Consider the following 26,250-nt stretch of genomic DNA (forward strand, 5'->3'; position numbering starts at 1 on the left):
GGGAAATTCTTCAACGATCAGGATGGTGGTGGATGTGACGTGTTTCAGAAGCTCCTATAGCCTAGTAGAGCTATCGGGTGGTACATATATAAACCCCTTCGGTCATCGTTATATACTCTCAATGCTCTGATATCAACACTCACTTACTCCAGCAAAGCATACTGGAGACCCAGTCCGCCTATTCATTCCTTAAGATTTCTTTTTCTATTCATGATGGCCCCTTTCAACTTGATGGCAGTTTCTCTGCTCGGCTGCTTGTCCAGCCTTGCACTGGGAGCTCCTACTGCAACCAGCAATCTGGGAAAGCGCGCAAGTGTCAATGATGTGAGTATCAATGCACGATTCGCTCAGGTACCATACGATCAACACTCTAACGTCACTCCGAATTAGGTCGCTCCCGGCTATGCCAGCCAGAACGGAGGTACTAAGGGTGGTGCTGGTGGCACTACTACCACTGTCTCGTCGTATGCTGCCTTCACAGCCGCAGTTTCGGGCGACTCTGCCAAGGTTGTCGTTGTGAGCGGCCCCATCACGCAGGTAGCCAAACAAGTTCGTGTTGGAAGCAATACTAGCATCCTTGGCAAGGACTCGACAGCTGTCTTGACCAGCTTTGGCCTGTATGTTGTGATTCTTAACGTGGATTCGAGATGATACTAATTGTTACCCAATATAGTCTGGTCAAAGAAGAGAGCAACGTGATCATCCGCAACCTAGGTGTGAAGAAGGTGCTTGCCGCTAACGGCGACGCTATTGGTGTCCGTGAGTACATTATGCTGCGGGATATTTATTTCTCTAGGAAATTGAGAAAGGCTGACTGGTCTTAGAAAAATCAACCAATGTGTGGATTGACCACTGCGATGTCTCGTCCGACTTGGATCACGACAAGGACTACTATGACGGACTCATCGATGTAAGTCCAAATCACAATATGTGGAACCAGAAAAATTCACAGATTGCTAATGTGAACAAGCTGACCCACGCTGCCGACTTCATCACTGTGTCCAACACCTTCGTCCACGACCACTGGAAGGCCTCCCTGATCGGACACTCGGACAGCAACAGCGCCGAGGACACCGGTCATCTGCGTGTCTCCCTGAATAACAACTACTGGTATAACCTTAACTCGCGTGGTCCTTCCTTCCGTTTCGGCACTGGCCACATCTACAACAACTACTACCTGGACGTCGCCGACGGCATCAACACCCGCGATGGCGCTCAGCTTCTAGTTGAGTCAAACACCTTTGTTGATAGCAAGAAGCCCCTCTACTCTACCGACTCTGGTTATGCTGTCGCCAATGGCAATGACTTCGGTGATGGAGAAAACACCGCCGCAGCTGGAACCCTGAAGTCGGTTCCCTACAGCTACAGCCTGCTTGGCTCGTCTAAGGTCAAGGCTGCTGTTGTTGGCACTGCTGGTCAGACACTTACCTTCTAAGTGAACATCGGAGAAACTATGTAGCAAATAGGGAATCGCTTTGTCAGAAGCGCAATTTGTGTGTATTTTGTGTGTATTTTTTTTGTCTTTCGTTGCAGTTTAGTCTCTTGAAAATATCTACCTTCTTTGCTTGCGATAATATTCCGTAGGTGTCATAGTCTACCGGATTTCACAATTCGAGATCTTCCTCTATAGCAGAATAGCTCTCAATCAATTCACAATAGTGAGCTCCAGAAAATAAGGGAAACTTGTCAAGGGAGTCCACCTAATGACTGATCTATATCTGTTTACACCATCTGTCCGGTATTGGTTTAAAAATTCTGTAAGTGAAGCAAGGCGAATAAATGAGGAAGGTAAAAAAGAAATTTCAACTTAAACTATGTTGGTAGATCGGGATGGACCAAGGTAGAGCCTGTTCCGTCCCAGAGCCGAGTGTATCTAAGTGACTCCAGCCATGGGGATAACCCAAAAAAAGCATTGACATAAATAAAAGACAAGGGTTCTGCAGAAAAATCGAAATAGGTATACTATTGAATATTTGGGAAGCTAATTGCCGGGTATCCATTAATGATTCACGCTCACGTCCATGCAGGCCAACCTAAACTCCGCCACAGTCCTGTGAAATGCTATATTTTGGTGTATTTTCTTCTTTCATAGAGTCCGGTCTCTCAAAAATGAACTCAATGAAACTATGTCTTCACTGGGTGCTGGTGTGGGAAGGGCAATCTTAGTTGCGTCGAACTCCCATGCGGCCTCACGTGAACTTTCGTTGGATCTGAGATGGAAAGACATCATCCATTCTTTTACTTTTCCCTCTAAGAACCCCATGTCGCGGTTTCGTGCCCACATACGACGGGATTCTTTGAATGCATGGTTGATTGTGTTGCGACGAAGTTTCTCGTATGCGTCGAAAACCTCCGTCAGAGGCTCGGAACGATAGGTTGACAGAATTCGTGAGAACAAGATCGCATCATCTAGTGCATACGCAGCCGATTCATCACGCGGGGGCATCTGTAGAATCCATTAGAGAAGAACAAACAGGGGGGTTGTATTAAGACATACCGCATGTGCCGCGTCGCCCAGCAAAATAACTCGATTCAAGCACCAACGTCCTCCGGGGCGAACTTGATATACGGGATAAAGCATCCAGTCCGCTTTGCTCTCGATAATTTCTTTGATACAGGGAATGGCACACTTGCCGAAACGGTCTCTTACCTCCGCACGGAGGGCGCAGCGGATTTTGTTCTGAGTGGCCCAATCCTGACCGGGCTCCAGTCGATAGCGGGTGAGCGCTTCCCGACTAAATTGAACAATAGCAGCAACGAAAATCTGTTCGGAATCACGGTCACAATAGCTGGCAAGCATTGAGCCATGTCGCGAGATATTGAGCGATGATGTGCGGAAGTGAGCGGGCGATGAAATTGAATCCGAGTCAATTGTGGCTTGCAAGAATGACAGTCCCGTGTACTCAGCAGACCGGCCGACGTCCACAAACCGGGTCCGGACCGCCGAGTGCACGCCATCGCAGCCGATGATCAAATCCCCCACCGCCTCGGTGCCGTCCTGGAATCGTACGACGGCTCTATCCTCGAATTCCTCGCCATCGATCACCTTCTTGCCGAATACAATCTCCACATTCGGAGCCCGCTCCACCACGGTCAACATGGCTACGGAGAGAGCAATCCGCATGACCCTTCGGCCCTTGTATCCGCCGAACCCCTTTCCTTGGTTGTCGGTGAATTTGATGGAGCCGATCGCCCGACCTGAACGCATGGAGAAAAGCTCAATGGCATCGACATCGGCACCACCCTCGGTCCCCATCCGGTCCAACTCATCTAGCACGCCTAACCGAGCGAGATGTCGTTGGGCGACGGGGGTCAGATTGATGGCACCGCCGGACGTCGATAGTATATCATGCCGTTCGTAGACAGTGATTTTCAAATTCGGTACGAAAGGAGAAAGCTCCTGGGATATGGCTAATGCACAGGCAATACCAGCGATGCCAGCACCGATAATGGCAATATTCTGTGGGGGACGAATTGGCTCCATTGTATTGAGTAGGGAGGTGTGTGTGTGTCAAGATCCCAGAGAGATAAGTACCGTGAGGGAATTTCTCTTGGCATGAGCTTATATCGCAGAATTTTTTTCAACTGACGATTCCGGCTTTCGCATCCAGAATGAGTATAGACTATGCACCTAAAAAAACTAACGGGCAGGCTAGAAGCCTCTAAAGATTTTGCCCCGGATCCTTCGGCTTGCCAATCCGTGGATTCCGAGGTAAGGTTTCACGTCACAACCATGGTTATCAGAAATCCGAGTGTATACCTCACATCTCACTGCGCCTGTTTTATGACTCTGGGTAGGCATTGGCGAGTGGCGCTGAGTCTGGGGGAATACTAGAAGGTCCGTGGGATGTTTAATCAAAGGAAATATGAGTCTTGAATCAAATGGGAAAGGAGCTCGGGGGAAACTAAGAACGGCAGGGGCCCGCTGGACGGAGAAATAATTGACAGCACCGTTTGTCCCTTTTGTCTTAGCCTTAGGATACGTCCGGGAGACACAAATCCCGTAGGTATTTAGGGCAGATCATCCGCAGATAAAATACGCGACTTTTTCAATGAATACCGTAATGAAAATTCTGCACCGGGACGCAGCCTACCAAGTAGGAGACAACCCCACGATTTTTCATGGAAAAACCAATTTCCGGTCGCCCGAGTGCAGAAATCCATGTTACAGTATTTGGATTACACACGGGATTGATCAAGGCGGAGTGTATCTTCCCTAACCTCGTCTTCATTGGCCTGGCGAACGACTAGAAGACCGGTGGAAGGCCACTCGCCCCAGTTATTTAGATTTACACATCCCAGTTCCACTTTCCAACGTCCAACTTTTTTTCGACTTTTGAGTCTGGGGTTATCTTTGTTGTGATGCCTCAATTTCATAATGGCCCCATTTAAGCTTCTGTGCATATCGGCCCTCTTTCGGTCCTTTTGTTGCGCTAAGCTTAGGAAATCTGGCCTGTCGATATTTTGAGTTTTTCCCTTTTCGGTCTTTTTAGTCTTTTTCTTTGTTTACTTTTCTCTAACCGAGATACGAACTGCTGAAACTTGGGCAATAGTCTTATACATGGCCCATTCTTTGGTTCTCACGTCGAAACTCCACCAGAGGCGTGTGATGCCTCTGACGCGTTCGGGCAGACAATTTTAAATGGAATGCGGTGAGGGAATATGGTCCGCATATCCCCGCTAGGCCCGTTAGCGTGAGACATGAAGAAGTTAGACAGGGGATACGAAGCCAATACGCAATTTATCCTGTGATATCCGATTTTCTCCGTGCCATACGGAGTACTCCGTACTCGAGAGACTATTAGAATCGGCCGAACAAAACATCCACAGCGTCCCACTGATACTAGAGACATTACTTCCGAAGAATCGCCATTCGGATCTAATATTCCGACATTATCCCCTTCCATCTAAGATACTCTAGCTAACGAGACTAAGAAGGGGATCCATCGTATCTTCGTCAACGGCTGCAAATCCGTTATGATTCATTACCCAACGTGGTAGTCGGAAAAAAAGAAACTCATCGTGGACCTCGTTGAGGAAGCATATCACAAACCCGATGCACGTGATAGCTATGCCATATGCTCGAAACAATCTTTTCTTGGCGAGCCTAGAGAACTTCTTCCTCCCCAGGAACACCGGTTACCATCTTAAAGATACATCCTAAAACAGCAAAAGCGATCGTGATCGGGTATCGAGTCCCCACCTGATCCTTCAGCCACCCGACAGAATACCGCGGGGCCCTGGCCCTGGAAAGCGGCAAACAACAAACCAGCGGGGAGGCTGGGGCTTCCAAATGCAATGTACAACACATCGCGGACATGCAGAAGGATCGTGCCGAAGCTAGCGGTTCGAATGGTGTAGCAGAAATAACCAACGACATCACTAACGAAGTGACAGTTGCTACATTGGCATAGATGGAATTTTATACCCGTTTTTCCGATACAGCCTGACTGTTTATGTACCTGTGGATCTGCGTCAGGCGATGGTGTCGAAAATTCTTCCTTCTCTGAATCCTGCCCATCCCGCTCCGTAAATGTTCACTGGTATGTGTAGACCGCTCTAGCATCTGGCATCGCAGGATCATATCCAACCCGAAAAGCACTCTCGACCACGCCACACAATACCCGCCTACATCGAACAGAATGCCAGCTGTGCAGGTGGCCCGATGTTCCTATGCCAATGAGAATCATCACGAAGCCGTACATTTTGCCCAACTCATCGGCAGAAACGTTGTCCGCTAGAGTACGGAGGACTACTACCTGTCAATCAATGCTGGCAACAGAATGTCCCAAGCGACCGGTGAAGAGAGTGAACACTACATTTTGACACTAATCGCCTGGCAATGTCATCTGTGGACTGTTAGCCGCCAGTTACATGAAGTTGTCATAGTGAGTTTCAAAGAGCCAGACATGCGCCCGCAAGGCCAAATGATAGCCAGGCACGTTTCGCGCCCGCACAAACAGCATGACTCATGAGACCCTATCAGAGGACTTGCCAGGACCATGACGAGTGCGGTCTAGATAGTAGCGCCGTGCTTATGCGCTGGGTGAACCAGACGTTAAGTCGCAATCGATGATCCAGCACGATCGGAAGAATTGAAACGATTCATACAGACATATATTCATGAACCGGGTCATGATAGGCCTTGTTTTTGTTGCATTCGGGAGATCCTACGGTGAAATAAGTGAATGATCGCCATTGAAATGCTCGTGATTCTTGTTGTTTGATGCGGCTCTCATAGTGTCATGGGTCGTTTCTTGCCTGACGGGCTTGATCATTGATGACTACCCCTGGCTTGTGAAAATCTGTCGGTAGAGAAAGGAGAGTCGGTGCTTTAGAAACTGCGCCACGGCTGAGCTACGTGATACATCAGCCACAGAGGAAAACATCAATACAATATGCATCGATCGCAATAAATTTGCAATTACTGTCATTAAATAGGAACAGTCTGACTACCGACAGTTTTGAGTGTAGATCGCAGTCTATTTACACTAGAGATCATCATGCTAGTTAGTTGACCACTCCAACACTTAAACCCCCATTTATCTACTAGAAAACTGTCCTAGGACTTCACATAAAATTGATCATGTATCATGGCATTAAAATATTCGTTGACTCGTGATACATTGCATCATATCACTTAAAACAGACGTTCGCCGCTCGTCAAGATCATATTCCCTTCCCCAATCCGCATCGCAAAAGGTATAGAAGAAACCGGGTGTATACAAAAACAACGACACAAACAATCCTCTCACATCAAAGTTTCCTGGTGACAAGCCAGCGTCCACTCGCCATCGGAACCTTGACTCCAGGTTGTCGAGCCCGAGGCAGTATATTCTTTCTTCCCGCGCATAGCGCGCACCTTGTATGTGACCACACCGGCCATCAGGTCGACGATTATGACTCGTACCTCCTCGAACTGATAGGCGTCAAATCGATGAAAGGGTGGTCGGACGGCTTTCTTGAAAGCGTCCTCGTCCTCAAGCGTGATGATATTCATCTGAGGGAATAGAAAACAGGCTTCGGGGTTGCTGAGTTTCCAGATGGCTGGTGCTGGATCAGCGGATGTGAGAGCTGTCCAGAGCGCACGCTCTTTGTTGAGGAGGTCCTCGCGAATACGTTCGTGCATTGAAGGCATGGTGGGTATGTAGATATGAGTTGCGTAGTTTTTTGGCTGGTGGTATATCGAGGAGAGACGCTGTTGGGACTGTATTGCGGTGCGGATCCGAACTGGGTGCTCTTATCAGGAAAGAAGAGCTCGAAACAAAAAGTAATCCACGACTGTGAGCGTGCCTGGCCTTGATTTTATTGCTTTGCCATCCACTGGTACCTATATTAAAAAATGACGTCAGATGACGTTGAGAACCAAACAATCTAATCTGCGGGGATCAGCATTATATCCTATTGGGATTTCGATTCTAAGTACCTAAGTAGGCATGCTTGACATGCGTCATGCTCCACGTTTAAATGTATGTAGTCACGGTGGCTTGAAAGCCCCAGCATCAGCGCATCCACAACTGGCCTTCCCGCTATTGTTATATGCGACATTTGGACACAGACACGTTACGCATGTACCTGTACCGGATTTCCTTTTTAAGCAGTTTCATTGGGTGCTTAGAGGCCCTCAGAGTAAATATTGATACGCTTAGGCTACATACATAGTCACATTCACTATAACTGATGCGCTCTGATCACTCGGACCATCGTATTATATATAATATAACAAAAACCAAGGTTCCGTTTAAGGCCTAGGGGGGCCATATTCCTATCTCGACATCCTCATCTGAATATTGCACTAACACCATTCAATCTACTTGTTTCCTGCTCTTACCAGATCACCAAACCTGGTTCCAGCCTGTTGCACCAACACGGCTGGCTTGCCCACCTCCACAATCGCGCCGGTATCCATAACCACCACCCTGTCAAAGTCCATAACCATATCCAATCGATGGCTAACCATAATCACCGTGTAGTCTCTGAACTCAGTTCTAATATTGCCCTGAATGATGCGTTCCGTCTCTTGATCCACGCTTGAGCTCAGTTCGTCCAGAATGAGGATGCCGCCCAGTTGCCCAGTGGCCCCAAACTTGCGCTCTCGAACGGAGCGCCTGAGAAGGGCTCGGCCAAACGAGAGCAGCTGCCGCTGTCCAGCGCTAAATCTCGAGACATTCATCCTTGTGGCCAAGCCGCCTCGTTCCTTGACAAAGTCCCATAAGCCGATGGATTCAAGAACGGCCTTGCACTCCTCGGGGGTGGCCTCCTCGGCAATGTCAAGGTTGTTCTGAACCGTAGACCCATCGGGCAAGAAGACGGATTCTTGAGGAACTGCAATGATACATTGGCGTAGCACGGATCGGTTCAGCCGATGAAGCGGCAGGTCATCAATTGTAATATTCTCCGTCGTGGTGGATATTGGATCGAGGAGCTTGAGAAGTAGAGCAACGAGGCTGGATTTGCCGCTGCCAGTACGACCACAAATAGCAATCTTTTCTCCAGAGCCAATAATTAGCTGAATATCGGGGAGAGTAAGGCTCGTTTTCCCGTCGTCCTGATCTTTGGCGCTAATAATAAGTCAGTGGTGCATCTTCCAAGGTTATGGTAAGTGGTTTGTAATTCTTACGCATATTTTTCCGAAACGCCCTTTAATTCCACCACGCTGCGCTGAGGCCACTGTTCGGGTACGTCAATGTCCTCTCCATCTGTGTCTTCAGGCTTGGTCGTCTCGTTGAATATCTTAAGTCTGGCAATCGCGCCAAGCGAGCTTTCAAGCTTAGTCCAAAACAGAACAATACCAGCGAGGTTCTCTCCAAAGCTCAAAAGACTGTATAGAGCAGCACCAGTGAGAGCAGAGTTGGAATGGAAGCGCACGGCAACCGTTGTCAACCCTACTGCCAACAGCATGACTACCACATCGAGTACGACATTCAGCCATTCCTGTATCATGAGAAGGAGATACGAAGGTCGCTGGCTCGAGGTGAGAAAACAGGCATTCTTTTGGATATCTTCGCGGACAAAGCCTATGTGCGTTGGATTAGAGACCGTAAATCAAACGGACAAGCAGGAAGTTGGGTAACTGGTACCTACCGAATGCCCGCAAAGTTGTGATGCCTCTAACAGTATCAAGAAAGTGCGTGCTAAACGTGTGTCAGTAACGGCAGTGAAGATACATGACGATATTCTCTAATTCACTTACTATAGTGGGCTCTTGGCTTCCAGATCGAGCAATCGAAGTTGCCTTGAAGTGCGCAGGTAAAACTTTTGTAGCACGTACAGCAGGGCGGCGAGGAAGGGTAAAGTGATGGCCAAGTAGGGAGACACCGTCAGCATAACAGCCATTTGCCCGACAACTTGGGTGATCTATCCATATGTTAGCTGTTGGACTCAGGTCTCCTGAATGGTTCGTTATGCGGTGGCCTACCGAAAAAAGCGTGCTGACCGTAGCATCCGGCAGCTCCGTGTCAATGAGATTCAAATCTTGCGAAAACAAGTTTGTTGTGACACCAATTTCAGTTTTAGTGGAGAAACTGAGTGGTGCTCAGACCAGCGTATTCAAGATATCCATGTGTAGGTTTGCGCCAGCGCGTTTGATAGAGACAATCCAAATGGGAGCGCCAAGTAGGAAGAGCGAGATCAAGACACCGATCTGAAACAGCGCGAATATTCCGGCCCAGTAAGCGGAATGGTGTTTTGGGCGTTGCGATTGTGCGTCCTCGACCCAGTACGTGAGCCCTGTACGGTTAGCTTCCAAGAACCCCTCTCTAGAATAAATTCCGTATTCAAAGACGTGTAGTACTTACAGATGGTGGAGAAATGTAAGAAGAAGCCCCTGAGAAAAGCAAAGAAAACTGCAGACCCTGCGAGCAGCCATCCCATGCTCTTCATGTACTGCTTGTAGACAGTGCCATCTCCAACTTGCCGGGACGCATCCAAATTGGGGGCAACGGCAAGCTTGGCCCGTTTTATCTTATCCACTGGCGACAAATATTCTTGTACATTGTTTTCGATGATCAATTCCTCAGACGTTGTCTCGCTTTCGGACAAGCCATTCAACCCCAGACGGTGGACGTAGCCATCACCAGCTATCAGTGCGTCAAATGTGCCTTGCTCACTAACGCTACCATTTCCAAGGGTAATGACGTAGTCTTCCGCCTGTAGGTGCCGAACGCTGTGTGTGTAGAGCAAAACGGTGGCTTGACGGCGTTTCAACAGTTCTTCAGGTGAAAAGACTTTGCGGAAGTCTTGTTCTTCGGTGTCCGCATCCAAGCCGCTAAAGACGTCGTCGAGAATAAGTAAGTTGGCTTGTAGGTATAGGGCGCGTGCTAGGGAAATTCGCTGCCTCTGGCCTCCGGATAGGGATATACCATCGGAACCCACGTTTGTCTCATCTCCTTGTGGTAGGGTTTTAAAGTCAAAGGCGAGAGCTGTTGCCTCAACTACCTCAGCATATCGGTCCTCGTTTACCGAAGAGAGGCCTATAATGTTTTCCTTGGTAGTTCCATTAATAGAAAGGTAGTTTGATCGCAAAATCCGACGTACAAAGCCCTTGTGCGCAGCGTTATTTCACCCTGGTGAAAAGGAATCTCTCCGAGTATCGCCTTGCAAAGTGTAGACTTGCCCGAGCCAATGGGTCCGACAATGAGTCGACTACTGCAAATGTTCTAGCCAATAGCTTGCAATGAGAATCAAGGCAAGACGAAGTTAGCAACGGACAACGGAGGCACATTCGAAAGTAATAAGACGCGGGCGTGCGAGCAGCACAACACGGTGCTGCTGAGCAATCAAAGGACCAATGCGCGGGGGAAATTACTAGACAGGCACGCCAATTAATGATAAATCACGGAATGGCGCTAAAAAGCAGGAGGGATCTTGCGCTAGTCACCGGAAACGGGGGATGAGTTGAACGGCGTCGGATGGAGTTCCCATCAGCCAAAGTCATATATAGTCATTCACCTGATGAGCCCATGATCGGGCTTAGTGCTGTACCCTGGAGGGAGGATATTGAGGAGGATATGGTCAGAATTTGGACCGACTCCATGTTTTCCATTCATCAGAGATGTGGTCGTGGACCTAGGAGGAGAGGCGTAAAAAACCAAAAAAAGAACAAAAAGCAAAAAGCAAAAGAAAAAAGAGATGTGATAGATTCCACTATCTATCTATCCCTAGGGAGGATAATGCCTGCGCCGAGGGCATGCTCTGGTCTATTATCACTGCGTCAATCTGCGGCTTAGCCCGTCTCTCACTACAAACCCCGATGAATCGCTCAACATCTCTGGAACGGCCCTAACGCGATTGTGCCACGCATAGCTATGTCACCCGTTTTGGTCGACGAAGGTTGAGGCCGATATCGAGATGAGACGATTATACGTATCCAGCCGGGACATTCTCCTGATTCGAATGCAGCACCCCAAGTATGTCGATAGCGTCATTTCGCAGTCTAGTTGGAGCCGAATTATTCCTGTCCCAGCCACCTACCCAGAGAGCCTTTGCTCGAGCTGCACTGAGGCTCCCTTGGTGAAGAGGTTTGTGGCCACCGCGCTTGCTGACCTGCTGAACGCTCCGACCGGGGCCATAAAGCAGGATGTGCGAGTTTGCTTAAGAAACCTTATTCAAGCTGTCGCCTTAGAAAGAGAAGACCCTCGACAATCGTGTTTGTGCTGAGACTCTCTAAGCACTCCAGTGCCCGCTAGTTGTTAAGCTGTGTCAGGGCATGAACACTAAAGGTGTCGAAAAAGAGTCATTGATGACACCAGCATAGGCGCGGCGATGCGTATGCTGAGTGAGGAGAAGGAGAACCTGGTATAGCAGGGTACATCGACAGGCCCGAGGTTGACGCAAACTTCGTCATGTGGGAGGGCCAAATCCTCTTCCTCTAGGTACGTAGACAACTTTCCCCGCTTTGCCGACGCCAGCGGCGCCACGCTTTCCGACAATTTTCCGAGACGGTTCAAATCTCAAACGCTAGCTCCAGAACAGGTCGACGATCTCCACTTGGCAAGCTGGGCTTTGTGTCGGGCGTCTCCACTGATAGGGCAGTGTCGGGTAGGGCAGTGTCGCGTGGGCGAGGATCTCTTTTCAAAGTACGGAGTACTGCCTAAAATGCTACCTCATGTCACCAGAGCCGAGATTTATCCGGCGCCGGGACCTGTCGTGTCGACCACGGTGGGGACTAGCTGGATCGCTTATGTCTTCTTAGGAACGAGAACGAGCAGGGCCCATTCGCTGGCTCTATACCGCAACATGGCCGAGATGAGAAAGAAGGCACTAAATGCACATAGATATAACTGTGGCTATGAGTCGTGATAAACACCGGTAGTAAAGAATGCTATACTACAACATACATTATGAGAATCTGTCAAACACCAAGTGTCCACTTGAGCCCATGGGTCATACGGTGTATTTCAGGGGCTACTTGGCAAGAACCATATGAGTTTATACCGCAAGCATCAGAGCATTTTTTGTGAACTCAGAGCCCCTGGCGCCAAATGAAATATACAACATAGTGTAGAGCGATATATTGCACTGGCAGTCTTGGCGGAGAACTAACTTTGTGGTTGTTTGTTCCAGAACCAATCGGCATATTATTAGCGGATCCTTTATATAGTGAAAGCACAAATACTAAAGCACTAGAGTAGAGATCGAGGCTTCAAGAGTGCGCCTTATGGCGTTTGAGTTTGAGTCGTAACCAATGTCTTCGCTCGTCCACGGATCTCCCCAACCCCAGACCGGATTCTTCTTCCATATAATAATGATAGGTTGAAACTTCCATGTGATGAAATGGATCACGGGTGCGTAAATTACCTGCGGGATGAGATGTTGGCCCCTTTGGTCACAGCTGCGGGGTTCAGTACTTTCACATGTGTCTAGTTGCTGAATTCAGATATTCTTTTTTACTGCGAGTTCGTATATTGTAGTGGACCCAGTGGCTGGTTTTGGCAGGATTGCATGAGCAGGGGGGAATAGGTCGGAGTGATGCGGAATACGACTATGTATTTGGTTAGACCAAGTTCAGCTATCCTCCGACAATATGGGACACTAGGGTGTTTCAGTGGTAGTACTACGGAGTTTGAGAAATAGTACTTCGTATAAGCAGACTTCATATAATCCAGCCTCGGCACAACTCAATTGTATACCACGTGGCGTATACCACGGCACAACCACAAACTCTTTCGAAGAAGCCAATGTCAAATACAAAAAGGGCTGAGCGAAATTCCGATAAACTCGTGCGGGACGGGCGGTTTGACTCCACTCGACTCCACCTGACTTCACTGAATCCACTAGTCTCCTGCAATGGAATGATCGTTCAGGCATTTGTTTTATGCAAGGAGATATCATTCCTAAGGACAGGAGGATAGTAGGGATAGTATATATATCTTCAAGAATGTTCCTAAACTTCTATCTAGGTCATCTTTGGCATTCCGGCCAATAGATCTTCCTTTCAATAACCTTTTTTTTGCTCATATCGCAATGAGTTCTCCCACTGCAGCGAAGAGGCTGCTGCCTCGCCTTTTTCTAGCATCATCTATACTGCTAGCCGCAATGGTTCCTTCCGCCTCCGGCCAGACGCGACCAAGCTACCACATCACACCGGAAACAAAATGGATGAATGACCCCCAACGCCCAATTTACGTGGGGGATGAATGGCATCTCTATTACCTCTGGAATTCCGATTGGATAAGCTCCGACCCCGGCACGGGTGGGACAGAATGGTACCATATGACAAGCCCCGATATGGTGCAATGGACTCATCAGGGTGTGGCTATTCAGAAGTATCAACCCAACTCTGTCAGCGACGTGGATCTAGGCGACATTGAAACTGGAAGCTCTGTGGTTGATGTGAACAACACGGCCGGCTTCGGTGAGAATGCTGTTGTTGCTATCCTTACTCAGATGGGAGACGGTGTTCAGCAGCAGTCGCTATTTTATTCCACCGACATGGGATACACGTTTACTTCATTCGAGGGAAATCCCGTGATGCCCAACCCGGACGCAGACAATAAACCAGCCTTTCGAGATCCCAAAATCTTCTGGGACGACGACACAGAACAGTGGGTTACTGTGATGGCAGAAGGAACCTATATTGGTTTCTATACATCAGTGGACCTCAAGACTTGGACATTCGTCTCGACCTTTTCTCCAGTGGCCTCTGGTGTCGACTTGGGTACTCTTGAGTGCCCAGATTTATTCCAGCTCAACCTTGACGGCGACGCAGCGGCACGTGGCTGGGTCCTCGCTGTCGGTGCGAATGGGTACAATTATGGAAAGACAACAGGTACCGCCTATTGGTCTGGAACATGGGATGGCACCAATTTTACACCCACGACCAGCGTTCCACAGTGGTTAGATGAAGGTCCGGACTTCTACGCCACTGTCAGCTGGGAAAATCCAGACGACAAATTTGGAAGCCGCTATGCTATTGGCTGGATGAATAGCTGGAATTATGCTTCCTATCTGCCCTACTACGGAGACTTCGAGGGCCAGCAAAGTTTAGCGCGGGAGATCAAGTATCAGACAATCAATGGGACTCCCATGTTAGTCAGCCTTCCAGTCTCAGGCTATGCAGACTTATTTGCTGGCCCTGTCTCCGCTGATGGGACTGAAATAACAACAGACCCGGCAACGGCATCGCTTCCTGCTGATCTCGCTGGGGGTGCATATGTTATTCAAGCAACGGTGTCTAAGGCCGATGGTGATGATGGCAACACGGTTTACTTCCGGATCAAGTCCGATGGAACCTACAACACAACAGTTGGTTACGACTTCGCCAATTCCCAGCTCTTCCTGGTTAGGGACTCTGACGGCTCCGCTTCGGATGTTTTGACATCGGATGCCAAACAGACTTGGGACGTGACACGGACTGCGACAAATCCTGCAGGTGGGGACACGGTCCAGCTTACAATTTACGTCGATTGGAACTCGGTTGAGACGTTTGTGAACGGTGGTGTTGCAGCGTTGTCGGCCCTAATCTACCCGAATCAAGATGCGGAGGATATTGAGGTCGTATCGGACTCGGGAAAGTTGACTTTGACTTCATTTTCTTATGCTGGCTTTCAGGTATAACCGCAATTTGCACACGATTGCTTGTGGTCTTCTGTCCTCGACATTTCCTTCAATCATCATGTGGCTCGTACGAGCAAGGGTGTTTGGCGATGTCATGAAATGGTGGTGGAAGTCTGAATGATTGAGCAGCAGGTAGTTCACTACGATTTGTTCAAATTGATTGCAATTGGTCATGTACCCTCTGTGGACTTATACTTCAGGGAATTGGCTTGCGTTTCATCTATCTAATGCTCCTTATTCGCCTGATCTACGAGTGTTCTATTTTTTGTGAAATGTATTTCGTAGTAAACAAGTCTCCGGAAAGGTAAGCTCATCCTCCATTCAGTTTCCTTTCATCGTCTAACACGGAGCAGGCAGGCCTTCGACCAGATGGATCCCGGATACGGCATAGATTTTGAGTTCGATAGACACGATATTTCGAGCAGAATGACAATGAGCAGTCATTCGGGTCAACTGGTACAACGCGAGTACCAAGTATCCCTCGGCAACGCTCCACAACAAGGATCTTAAAGAACTGTGAAACCATCGAGCTCGTTCTTTTTCTGAATCTCTTCCAACGTTCACCGGCAAGCTCCGATGCTTGAAAAGCAACAGTCATCAAAATAATAGGTGAAACCCTATCACTGTCGACCCACATTCAACTTCAAAGGGCCAGTCAAAAACCAGGTATCAATGGCTTGTGTTCTCCATCTACCTCGGACGAATAGAATTCTGTCAGAAAGGGCGATAGGAGAATCTCCGGCGTTTTTGGGGCAAGCTGCTCCACGTTTCGGTGCGGATCTTCTCCGAATCAGGTACCAATATGTCCACTGATCGGCAATGTTCCATCCTTAGCGCGAAAGACGCAAGGGCTATTCCGTACCAAATCTTCACAGCTCTACGGAGCTACAAATAAAAGGCCTCGGCTTGTTCAAGAACAGAGTTCCATCTTCAACTCCCCTCACCATGCACCTTCTTCAGACTCTGACGGCCTCATTTCTGCTCGCTGGCAGCTCATTATGCGCCGGAGCTACTGGGACCGCCCAGCAGGGTCACCGTGGAGCAATTGCCCCGAAGGTGTTTATCGTGTCAATGGTATGCGCTTCCACCAAAATAAATGCAATGTCGCTAATAGATTACGACAGTTTGCACCTGAAGCTGAAGCTTGGTGGAACATCCCCGAATTCGACCTGCTTTCCCACAATATCACCATTCCCGGTCTCTCACCACTGTTCCCGGACGTCTTCTGTACCGAGGACTATGATGTTTGCCAACTCATCACGGGAGAAGGCGAGATCAATGCTGCTGCGACTGTCACATCTGTTGCTTTCTCCCCTCTCTTTGATCTCACGCAAACCTACTTCTTTGTCGCGGGCATTGCTGGCGTCAATCCTAAGAGAGCTACCACTGGATCCGCAGCCTTTGCTCGGTACGCAGTCCAGGTCGCGCTGCAGTATGAAATTGATATCCGCGAACTTCCTAGCAACTTTTCCACCGGGTATGTTGCGCAAGGTACCGAATTCCCAGGCCAGTATCCGACCAGCATCTACGGTACAGAGGTCTTCGAGGTGAACGCTGACCTACGCACAATTGCCGCTAATTTTGCGCGCACGGCAAACCTCTCCGACTCTGCCACTGCTCAGGCATACCGCTCCCACTACAAGACCCCTAGTGGGAAGTACAAGGCTGCCACCCTATCTCCTAGTGTTGTTGAATGTGATGTCGCGACCTCCGATGTGTACTTCAGCGGCAATATCCTCGGATCGGTGTTCGAGAATACCACCAAGGTGTTGACTAATGGAACGGGCGACTATTGCACAACCGCGCAGGAGGATAACGCTACATTCGAAGTCTTGCTCCGATCCTCGATGCACAAGCTGACCGATTTCTCTCGCATTATCGTGATGCGCACTGCGTCGGACTTTGATCGCCCCTATCCCGGTTCTTCGGCGACCTATAACCTCTTCCAGTCGTCAGCGCAGGGCGCATTTGAGCCTGCTATTAAGAACCTCTATGTTGCTGGTATCAAGGTTGTCGAGGGTATTCTGGACGGGTGGAATACTACTTTCGCGGCTGGTATCAAGGCAAATAACTACGTCGGTGATATCTTCGGTTCTCTCGGCGGTGTTCCGGACTTTGGCCCTGGCCGCAAGCAGGCTCTTGTCGGTGGCGGCGCTTACAGAAAGCGCAACCTTCAAGACAACTTCAGACGTCGTGTTTAAAGAAACTCTGTTTTTCGAGCGAAAAGTTTGAACCTTTCATCTGTTGGTCCGAAAACTATATACCTATATTTGCATATGTGGACAATAGTCTCGAGATTGCTTTTGTCCCACTATTCGAGAATAACTATGTGAATTTCATTCAAATACCCTGAGAGGGAAAAAATCTGCCAATGCTTGATATCCAGCCACATTAGGATGAAGATGGTCTCCTGAATCATATTTTTCCAGCAACTGAGATGGCGCGTACGGATCCCTCAACACCTGGTCAAAGTCTAGTACCGCATAGAATATGCCACTTTCCCGGATGAATTTATTGATTCGTTGACGAGTCCTCTCCCGCTCAGCACTTGAGTAAAGCTGTACATACTCGGAGCTCCTCGACGAGCCGAATGGCGTAATAGTAGCACCAAATACCGGAATCCCTAGTGCATGAACCCGTGTCACGATCTGTTTATATGCCGCAACAAGTTTCTTCTCGATATCCGCCTGCGTAGCTGCATCACTATCAGCTACGCCAATATCATTGACGCCTTCGAAGATCATCGCATATTGCACTCCAGATTGTGCTAGGACGTCCCGGTCAAGACGGCTGATCACGTTTGGACCTAGACCATCTTGTATGATACGATTGCCACCGGCGGCCTGGTTGAGAATGGCGATATTTGACGTGGGTTTATGTTTTTGCATTCTTGCCAGCAATAGATCCGGCCAACTTAAATCCATAAGCCATAAGAATAGACCGTGGAACAGTCCACTCACCGATCATTGCCATTTGTAGTGCTTCCTCGCCCATCGGTGATACTGTCACCGATGATCACGAAGCCACTAGACTCAAAGGGTAGACAAGCCTCCACTCCACTGATAAAGTACCTACCATCCGATAGAGGTCAGATACAGATTCGGATCTGGGATAATTGTAAGGTTTGCGGGATAAAGACTCACCAATGATCTGTGCTTTGAACAGATGAGTCTGTGAGGTTCTCTGCGCTAGTCCAGTCCCCCAAAGCCAGGTATGAGGTCGTTCTACTTCCAGGGTGGCCAGTAATGGAGAAGCCTTGCTGTCCCTCTGCGAGATATATGTTGACCATGAGAGCCGATTGGGCCTCGACAGGGAACTTTATTGGGTCAGACACAACGAGCCCACCGTTCGGGATATCCACATCTGGGCTTCCATCGAAGAACACGGTCTTCAATGTATCTGTCTGTAGAGCTCTGATTCCCACCTGGTGTCTTGCAGGTAGGCTGATAGTCGCATTGGAAATCTTGAGATCGTTTGGCCCGAATACATTAGAGAGACGAATACGGATTTCCTGTGCTGCTAATGAAACCTGGAGGGTTTGGCGAATGGTAGTATTATTGAATACAGCGGTGGATCCATTCTGCACGCCACTATCAGTATAGAGACCTTGCCTTACTTGATCCCATTACCATGATGAATATCCAACGTACAAATGGAACAGGAGGTAGATTAGTGGGCTCGACCAACTGCGGCATAGCAGTCCATATATTCACCCAGTGGAAATTCTTGCCATCATGGTTTCCTCGGGCTAGTAAAGGGTAGGAAGATACTAAGTGAGCACGCAGGGAGATTATAAATATATATATGAGTTGAAACATAGTCGGTGGTAGGTAGTCAACTGGTACAAGGGTCACCTTTTCCTAGATTTCAAATACAACCTTAATCTCACCTTATAATGAATCATCAAAAGATTTTGTCCGGATAATGTGGGTACATTCTTTTCGACATTGACTCCTCTATTTCCCCGCTGTATCTCCGCAAAGACAGATTGCGGGGGAGTGGTTAAATGCAGCTTCTTTCTCAGCTTTCTTACCGGGATCTTGGATAAATTAGGTAATGTCAGTATCCTGAAGAATAACTAAATGTTTCAAGTGGACAGTCGATGTAGAAGTACTCCGTACAAGTTGTACCTGTTATCTGTCCTGACTATCCCCGCCAAGGCTGCGATAACATTCACGTGCAAGGCCCTGCATGAGACTTGGAATGCGCCACACAGTTCCAATTGCTTAACTTAAGAGTAATCAGGAAGTGATTCGAATTGGCTCTCAATATATAATTGGCTATGCTAGGATAATTACGCCGTCCCGTTTCCGGGAATATGCTAATGTTGCCTCCGAGAAAGCCATGGAAGTTTTAATAAAGTTTAGGTCCCTGATCAAGAATAACGTTTTTTTTTGGAGTATTTTCTACTCCAATTCGCTGTCTTATTCCAAAAGCGTGGCTCGATGTGGTGAGGTCATGCGACGGATGTAACTGTACCTGATACACCGGAATTGGGATATCTCTTATGCGAAGAAATGTCTAGGAGATTGAGAAACGGGAATAAATCGGTGAGATACGGATCTTCGTAGGATAGCAAGGGAGAGAAAGGGGCATACTTTATCGGCGATACGAACATAAACTTATCGGTATAGAATTCAAATCAAGCTCGCGGGATGTACTTACATTTTCCCCCGCAGATAAGACTATAAGCACCCCAACGGCCTAAATGCGACTATCTCAGGCGATCTTTGCCTGTTCAGCTAAAGCTTCCATGATGCGGAGAAACGTGGGGGTGTCCTTTATGCGTGGGTGCAACATTCCCGAAGTCTTCCTATCTCAGAGAGAACAAGGGATGCCACCTCTCCTTTGATAAGAAGCTTGGATTCTGGACCTTTATAACTGACAGGCGGTGCGCTGACTTGGCCTTTCTACGCTTCTTCGTCTATAACACCTTGGATACAGTATGTCGAGCCCAGCACGCGCATCGTCGCCTGATGGCACAGCGAAGAAAACAGAAACCATGGCCACTATCGAGGAGCCCAACACGTTGAAAAACTATGGCTCGGTCCCGGGTGTGATGGAAGAGGTGACCCGAGTCGTCGACCACAAGGCTGAACGGCGTCTCTGTCGGAAGTTTGACTATCGCCTTCTCCCTATCCTAGCAATCATGTGTAAGTCGACCCCAATCTTGTCATTCATGCAAAACTGACCAGCGACAGATCTATTCAACGCCCTCGACAAGGGAAATCTGGGAAATGCGGAAACGGATGGAATGAGCACGGGTATGTGAGATCCTGGACCTAAGTGGCAGCAACTTGAGTCTAATCGAATCTTTAGATCTGCACTTCAAGCCGAATCAGTACAATCTCCTGTTATCCATCTTTTTTGTTCCGTTCGTGATCTTTGCGCCGCCATTCTCGATGCTTGGAAAGAAGTTCAGTCCAGCCCGCGTCCTTCCAATCTTGATGTTTTCATTCGGTTCGCTCACGGTGCTCTCTTCGGCCACCTATAATTTCAGTGGCATGTTCGCCTTGCGCTGGTTCCTGGGCATGTCCGAGGCTGCATTCTTCCCGCTGGTGATCTATTACTTGACCACATTCTACCGTCGTGGTGAGCTGGCTCGTCGCCTGGCTGTTTTCTACGCTGCGTCGAACATTGCAAACGCTTTCTCCGGACTTATTGCGTTTGGAGTATTCCAGATCAAGGGATCCCATATCCCCAATTGGCGCTATTTGTTTATCATTGAGGGCGGCGTCACTGTTCTCTTCGCTGCATTTGCCTTCTTCTATCTCCCACGGAGCGCCGCCGAGGCAAAGTTTTTGTCCGAGGAGGAGAAGGCGCTAGCTTTCCACCGAATTCAAGTCGACTCCAGTGCGGTGGTCAACGAGGAGTTTAGCTTCCGCGAGGCCCTCGGTATCTTCAAGAGCCCCACTACATACGCCTTCTTGTGCATTGAAATCTGTCTCGGTGTGCCTTTGCAGGGTGTCGCGCTCTTCATGCCGCAGATCATCGCGGGATTGGGTTTTCCCACCGTCAAAACCAACCTGTACACCGTTGCACCCAATGTGACAGGAGCAGTGATGTTGCTAGTGCTCGGTTTCTCCTCTGACTGGACCAGACTCCGATCGCCATTCATTGTTCTGGGCTTCCTGCTCACTTTCTCCGGGTTCATGATCTACGCATCCATTGACGATGTCCCAGCAAACATCCACGTCGCTTACTTCGCAACCTTCATGATGACCTGGGGAACGTCCGCCCCATCTGTGATTCTCAGCACCTGGTATAATAACAACATCGCCCACGAGGGTCGCCGTGTACTGTTGACGAGTATCGGCGTGCCATTGGCCAACTTGATGGGCTTAGTGAGCAGCAACTTGTTCCGGAAGCAGGATGCGCCTAAGTATACTCCCGCACTAATCAGTGTTGGTGCATTCGGTGCTACTGGCGCTTTCTTGACGGCTTCTCTGGCACTCTACATGTGGCTAGATAACAAGCGACGTGACCGTCGTGATGGAACCACGATCCGGGCACGGGATATTCCAACGGAGCGAATGAGAGATGGGCCTGCATCTGCTGAGTTCCGATGGTTTTTGTAAAAGCAAGGTTGAAACATCACATCTATATCTAGTTAGGCGAAATGAATATACATCTGTCCATAAGCCTCATGTTCCTAATCTCGCTGACACATACAGTCTAACTTCATATTAGGGTTACCTACATCCATCCATATCTGATTCCAAGATAACTATAACCTCCGTCGTCCAAGAACCCCCACACCCCCACGCCCCCCAACTCTGGTGTATCAACTCACTATTCTTCTCGTGTTAGATTAGATTGCATCAAGCTATTGGTTCACATAAACTCTCCACTGCTCAAATCGGAACCGACTCCTTAATATAAGCATTGCGAGGCATTCCTCGGCATGCCGGCGCTCTGCTGATGGTGGTACCTGGTGGGATCACGAGCAGCGCGCTGGAACGAGCGTGGTGTCGCCATCTCGAGTACGAGGCGTTTATGCTTCTATGCAGTTGCTGAGGTTACGGTCAAACCGAGGCATGCTTAACTGCAAAGCCAGACTGCCTGGTGATTGTCTATATGTGCACGACTCGACGAAATGCGCGTTGGACATATCATCGAGGGATTCTTCGTCGGCCGAATGTGTGTCAGAGTCGGCAAAGAGTCGGCATAGAGAAATCGAACCTCCAAAAGCAAGGGGTACTCCCTTGCAATCATCACAATCCTCTAAATACCCAGCCATGGATATGGGCCTCGCGTGCGAATTAGGGTGGTGCTGGTAGTCCTACCTGTGGACCAAGGTAAAAAAGAATCCTGAAGCTCCCCCGGGAGGGTTCCTGGCTTATATCGATGTAGTTGAACTCGTCTGCAACATTTGTCTCTTGGATTTTTCTTTTGTGCGCCCGATCTGAGCTACGGGATCGCAGTCAGCGCCGAAAGTGGCAACCGAACCGACAATCTTCTAATCAGGTCTGACGTGATGGTCGCTTTCGAACACGCCCACATCCAACCAAGGATACTCGTAAGCCATTGCGGTTCCATCCAGCTCACCGCTGTTCAAGCTGACATGCACCGCCCCGTGTCACGTGGAGTGAGACTATATAATCATCCGAGGGCACACATTGTATTCCGCACATTGATTGATTTCAACAGCTTCATACCTCCATTTCCACTTCGTGTCCTATAAACAATGGCTTCCAATCCCAGTGAAGTGTCGCCTTTGCGGGTAGTCACTCGGCATATCACAGGTCACAACGAGAACGGGAAGGCAGTGATACATTCGTCGACACCGGCTGAATGGGTATCACTTGAAAAAGGCAAGATGGCATTCAATGTTGTTTATACGAGCCAATTCCCTCCGGATCTCAACAACGACGCGGACATCAAGACCCACGAGACATTGACACAATCCGGCCAGCTGGGACTCGTTAACCCTGGTGGAACCGTATGCCGCATTGTGGACTTCGCGCCCAACAACCCTGCTGTCGTTCACCGGACGCAGAGCCTCGACTACGGCGTGGTACTCGAGGGGCAGGTTGAAATGATTTTGGAAGATAGCGAGCCAGTCATCATGAACAGAGGAGATGTTGCTGTGCAGCGGGCTACGATGCATGGATGGCGCAATACCAGCGGGACAGAATGGGCCCGTCTCCTGTTCGTGCTGCAGGATTGCAAGAAATTGACGGTGGCTGGGAAGGAAATGGGAGAAGATCTGGGAATTGGCGCTGGGATAATGAAGCCAAGTGGCAATCAGGAGTGAATGATAATTCGACAATGAGATTCGACACCATTAGAGCCCTAGGGCTCTATTGAACTTTGATAACTACCTTACCAAAGTGGCTCCCGCTTTCCAGAAATCTGAATGCTTCCTTGGAATCGGCAAATGAAAAGACCCGGTTAACTACTGGGTGAATCTGATTTTCTTCGTAGAACCGTATCATCTCTTCAAACCGATCCTTCGGGCCGTTGATAATTCCTTTGAGGGTGACCGTCCGACGAAGAGCCAGCAGATTGACGTTCAAGCGGTCCTCATCGGCATCTATCTTGCCTGAGACATAGCCAATGCAGTCGATCAACCCCCCAAAAGCGATGCAATCAAAGCTCTTCCGCAAGGTTTTAGCGCCACCAACTTCCAAGATGATATCAGCACCGTGGTTCTCAGTCACCTTCATCACTTCGATTTCCCAGTTGGGGTTGGTGCGGTAGTTGATGGTAAAATCGGCGCCTAGCTCTTTAGCCTGCTCCAATTTAGCATCAGACGAGGAGGTGATAATAACTGTTTGCAAGATCAGCGATTAGGTCTTATAAGCGGTAATAATCCGATTGCCCACCCTTCGCGCCAGCGGCCTTCGCAATCTGTAGTCCGGCAATAGCCACACCACCGGTTCCCTGGAGTAAAATATATTCATCCTTCCCGCCGCTCTGCCCCATCGGTCGCAAACCATTTATAGACATCCATGCTGTGACTGAAGCGATGGGAAGAGTAGCCGCCTCCTCATCTGACATGAAGCTAGGCGCTTTCACCAGGCCGTAATCAGGGAACACGCGGTGAGTTGCAAGGACACCATTCTGCGGCAGCCCCAGGCTCCTGGCAAGCTCCTTCTCAGTCACCTGGCCAGTTTGATGATCTGGCAGGAAAGTCGAAAGCACCCGGTCGCCGACTGTCCACTTGCTCACGCCAGATCCAACCTGTGTCACTACCCCACACATGTCCGAGCAGGGTACGATGGTGGCATCCTGGTTGGCTGTTCTGTGATGCTTATACTCGCCGTTGGTCACTTTGAAAGACTTTTTCAGCATATGTCCTACATGTTTATTCTTGGTGGGCGACTTACCTTCCACGTCGCGGTAGTTCAGAGAGACAGCACGGATCTCTACCAAGACTTCGCTCGGCCCTGGTACGGGAACGGGAGCTTCGGTCCGGCTAAGGCTGTCAATTCCCTTCAAGGGCGTGATCCATTGCTGAACGGCCATTGTCTACCAGCTTAGTCGCAGAACAGATGCAATTTAATGAGCACAACAACTTGGGAAATGGAGGCTATAAATCAACATGGGGAAATTGGAGACGGATCCACCTCACTAGTGATGAGTAATCGGGGTGTTCGACCAGCCTCCTCTCTAAAGCTCCAGGGCTGCTTTCTTCCTGGCGGTTGAAGACCAGACAGAGATCTTTAAGTGCTGATCCCGATCTTTTGGCCTCTTTCCGCACGAGAATAGAAAGTCTGGAAAGCAACTGTGAGCACCTGAGTCCACATTAGACCGTGCAGCGGGGTCTATCTCCGCCAAACTCCGATGGCATCTCTTCTTCAACACTCACAACTCTTTTCAAAATGGGCGACCCATCGTCTATAGTTTCGCAAGATCATTTGCATGAAATTCCAGGTGTGTAACTCTCCGTGTCGGTGTTATCAAGTTAACTCGTCCTCGCAAGCTCATTTCCACCGATCACCGGTTGCCCACGCCTGCCCGCGTTTGCCTCAAGCCATCGCCCATCGGGGATTCAAGGGCCAATATCCCGAGAACACTATATTGTCAATCGATGGCGCCATTCGGGCAGGAGCTCAAGCCCTCGAGCTTGACCTTCATATTTCCCGCGATGGAATCGTGGTGTTATCACACGTAGGTGCATACACCCGATCTAGAACTACGCTCATCGATCCAAGGATGCAAGCCTCATGCGCTGCTACGGTATTAAGAAGAAGGTCAGCGAGTGCGACTGGGAGTATTTAAAAACTCTGCGAACTATACAAGCTCCCCATGAACCGATGCCCCGGTTGGCCGATGTGTTAGAATACCTAAGACAACCAGGTCGGGAGAATTTCTGGATGTTGCTAGACATAAAGGTAGGTGGTTCTCCCCGATTCGCACATCATCATTCATTAACATAATCAACTTCTCAGCTCGCCAATGAACCCTTCGCCATAATGGAACTGATTGCCAAAACCATCGAGTCAGTCCCTACACCCGCGGGCGGCCCCGACTGGCAGCGACGAATCGTTCTCGGCTTCTGGTCTTCACGATACCTCCCCGCACGAGCAAAGCACTTGCCACTGTGTGCAGTGACACTAATCTGCGTCGACGTGAGCTATGCTCGCCAATTCCTACAAGTACCCCTTATATCCTTCAACATCAACCAGAAGATCCTGATGGGCCCACTAGGACGGGGGTTTTTGGATGAGGCGCGCGCAGCCCGGCGTAAAGTCTATGTCTGGACGGTGAATTCGCCGAACCTAATGCGTTGGTGTATCCGACACGAGATCGACGGCGTCATCTCCGACGAGCCCGGTCGATTCCGCCAGGTCTGCGATGGGTGGGAGAAGGAACATTCGGGTGTATTGGGTGTTCCAAATCCCAGTTTAGACCGCATCACTGTGAGACAACGTATGGAGATCATCGCGGTGGCGCTTTATGTCATTTGCTTCGGCTGGATCATGAAGCGTGTGTACCTCTATCCGGTTGAGCCACTAGAGCTTGAGAATCACAAGTCGAAATGATTGCAATGGTATATCAATGTTTACGATATAATGAGGCATGGATTTAGGTTATTTGATCAAACTTAGAACACACATTATGTCTTACGTCCATTAAACTTGTAAACGGCGGCCCTGTGAATTGCCTTTTCGAGTTAGTTTTGCCTCCGAGGGTTTAGCGCATCAATACGCCGTCTCGTAGCCTCCCTTCAATACTCCCGATATA

General features: G+C 49.1%; 11 protein-coding genes across 11 annotated transcripts; 6 read left to right on the forward strand and 5 right to left on the reverse strand.

Annotated features, from left to right (window-relative positions):
- Nucleotides 1-213: 213 nt before the first annotated feature.
- Nucleotides 214-1,435, forward strand: LCP9604111_8806 (pectate lyase family protein; the record flags this gene model as incomplete). The annotated part of the gene is made up of 5 exons (XM_039076990.1): nucleotides 214-324; nucleotides 391-617; nucleotides 674-759; nucleotides 825-910; nucleotides 971-1,435. The coding sequence occupies 5 exons, from the start codon at nucleotides 214-216 to the stop codon at nucleotides 1,433-1,435; spliced, it is 975 nt and encodes a 324-aa protein (XP_038925202.1).
- Nucleotides 1,436-2,086: 651 nt separating this feature from the next.
- Nucleotides 2,087-3,484, reverse strand: LCP9604111_8807 (FAD-dependent oxidoreductase; the record flags this gene model as incomplete). Its single annotated transcript, XM_039076991.1, has 2 exons — nucleotides 2,087-2,446; nucleotides 2,498-3,484. 2 exons carry the CDS (start codon nucleotides 3,482-3,484, stop codon nucleotides 2,087-2,089), a joined length of 1,347 nt encoding a protein of 448 aa, XP_038925203.1.
- A 3,267-nt stretch (nucleotides 3,485-6,751) lies between these two features.
- LCP9604111_8808 (nuclear transport factor 2 family protein) lies at nucleotides 6,752-7,138 on the reverse strand (the record flags this gene model as incomplete). The annotated part of the gene is made up of 1 exon (XM_039076992.1): nucleotides 6,752-7,138. The coding sequence occupies one exon, from the start codon at nucleotides 7,136-7,138 to the stop codon at nucleotides 6,752-6,754; it is 387 nt and encodes a 128-aa protein (XP_038925204.1).
- A 672-nt stretch (nucleotides 7,139-7,810) lies between these two features.
- On the reverse strand, nucleotides 7,811-11,267 carry LCP9604111_8809 (uncharacterized protein; the record flags this gene model as incomplete). The annotated part of the gene is made up of 7 exons (XM_039076993.1): nucleotides 7,811-8,561; nucleotides 8,621-9,017; nucleotides 9,085-9,134; nucleotides 9,194-9,357; nucleotides 9,542-9,729; nucleotides 9,798-10,267; nucleotides 11,248-11,267. 7 exons carry the CDS (start codon nucleotides 11,265-11,267, stop codon nucleotides 7,811-7,813), a joined length of 2,040 nt encoding a protein of 679 aa, XP_038925205.1.
- Nucleotides 11,268-13,536: 2,269 nt separating this feature from the next.
- On the forward strand, nucleotides 13,537-15,057 carry LCP9604111_8810 (glycoside hydrolase family 32 protein; the record flags this gene model as incomplete). The annotated part of the gene is made up of 1 exon (XM_039076995.1): nucleotides 13,537-15,057. One exon carries the CDS (start codon nucleotides 13,537-13,539, stop codon nucleotides 15,055-15,057), a length of 1,521 nt encoding a protein of 506 aa, XP_038925206.1.
- A 945-nt stretch (nucleotides 15,058-16,002) lies between these two features.
- On the forward strand, nucleotides 16,003-17,258 carry LCP9604111_8811 (purine-nucleoside phosphorylase; the record flags this gene model as incomplete). Its single annotated transcript, XM_039076996.1, has 2 exons — nucleotides 16,003-16,131; nucleotides 16,182-17,258. 2 exons carry the CDS (start codon nucleotides 16,003-16,005, stop codon nucleotides 17,256-17,258), a joined length of 1,206 nt encoding a protein of 401 aa, XP_038925207.1.
- A 135-nt stretch (nucleotides 17,259-17,393) lies between these two features.
- LCP9604111_8812 (SGNH/GDSL hydrolase family protein) lies at nucleotides 17,394-18,752 on the reverse strand (the record flags this gene model as incomplete). The annotated part of the gene is made up of 4 exons (XM_039076997.1): nucleotides 17,394-17,970; nucleotides 18,018-18,128; nucleotides 18,201-18,637; nucleotides 18,708-18,752. The coding sequence occupies 4 exons, from the start codon at nucleotides 18,750-18,752 to the stop codon at nucleotides 17,394-17,396; spliced, it is 1,170 nt and encodes a 389-aa protein (XP_038925208.1).
- Nucleotides 18,753-20,002: 1,250 nt separating this feature from the next.
- Nucleotides 20,003-21,635, forward strand: LCP9604111_8813 (putative MFS transporter; the record flags this gene model as incomplete). Its single annotated transcript, XM_039076998.1, has 3 exons — nucleotides 20,003-20,210; nucleotides 20,259-20,321; nucleotides 20,377-21,635. The coding sequence occupies 3 exons, from the start codon at nucleotides 20,003-20,005 to the stop codon at nucleotides 21,633-21,635; spliced, it is 1,530 nt and encodes a 509-aa protein (XP_038925209.1).
- Nucleotides 21,636-22,744: 1,109 nt separating this feature from the next.
- LCP9604111_8814 (cupin domain-containing protein) lies at nucleotides 22,745-23,314 on the forward strand (the record flags this gene model as incomplete). The annotated part of the gene is made up of 1 exon (XM_039076999.1): nucleotides 22,745-23,314. The coding sequence occupies one exon, from the start codon at nucleotides 22,745-22,747 to the stop codon at nucleotides 23,312-23,314; it is 570 nt and encodes a 189-aa protein (XP_038925210.1).
- A 46-nt stretch (nucleotides 23,315-23,360) lies between these two features.
- Nucleotides 23,361-24,528, reverse strand: LCP9604111_8815 (zinc-dependent alcohol dehydrogenase family protein; the record flags this gene model as incomplete). Its single annotated transcript, XM_039077000.1, has 3 exons — nucleotides 23,361-23,830; nucleotides 23,886-24,332; nucleotides 24,390-24,528. 3 exons carry the CDS (start codon nucleotides 24,526-24,528, stop codon nucleotides 23,361-23,363), a joined length of 1,056 nt encoding a protein of 351 aa, XP_038925211.1.
- Nucleotides 24,529-24,884: 356 nt separating this feature from the next.
- Nucleotides 24,885-26,048, forward strand: LCP9604111_8816 (glycerophosphodiester phosphodiesterase; the record flags this gene model as incomplete). The annotated part of the gene is made up of 4 exons (XM_039077001.1): nucleotides 24,885-24,936; nucleotides 24,986-25,173; nucleotides 25,218-25,397; nucleotides 25,455-26,048. 4 exons carry the CDS (start codon nucleotides 24,885-24,887, stop codon nucleotides 26,046-26,048), a joined length of 1,014 nt encoding a protein of 337 aa, XP_038925212.1.
- Nucleotides 26,049-26,250: the final 202 nt, after the last annotated feature.

The sequence above is a fragment of the Penicillium roqueforti genome (assembly GCF_015533775.1).
Source record: "Penicillium roqueforti strain LCP96 04111 chromosome Unknown scaffold_37, whole genome shotgun sequence".
Classification (NCBI taxonomy): Eukaryota; Fungi; Ascomycota; class Eurotiomycetes; order Eurotiales; family Aspergillaceae; genus Penicillium; species Penicillium roqueforti.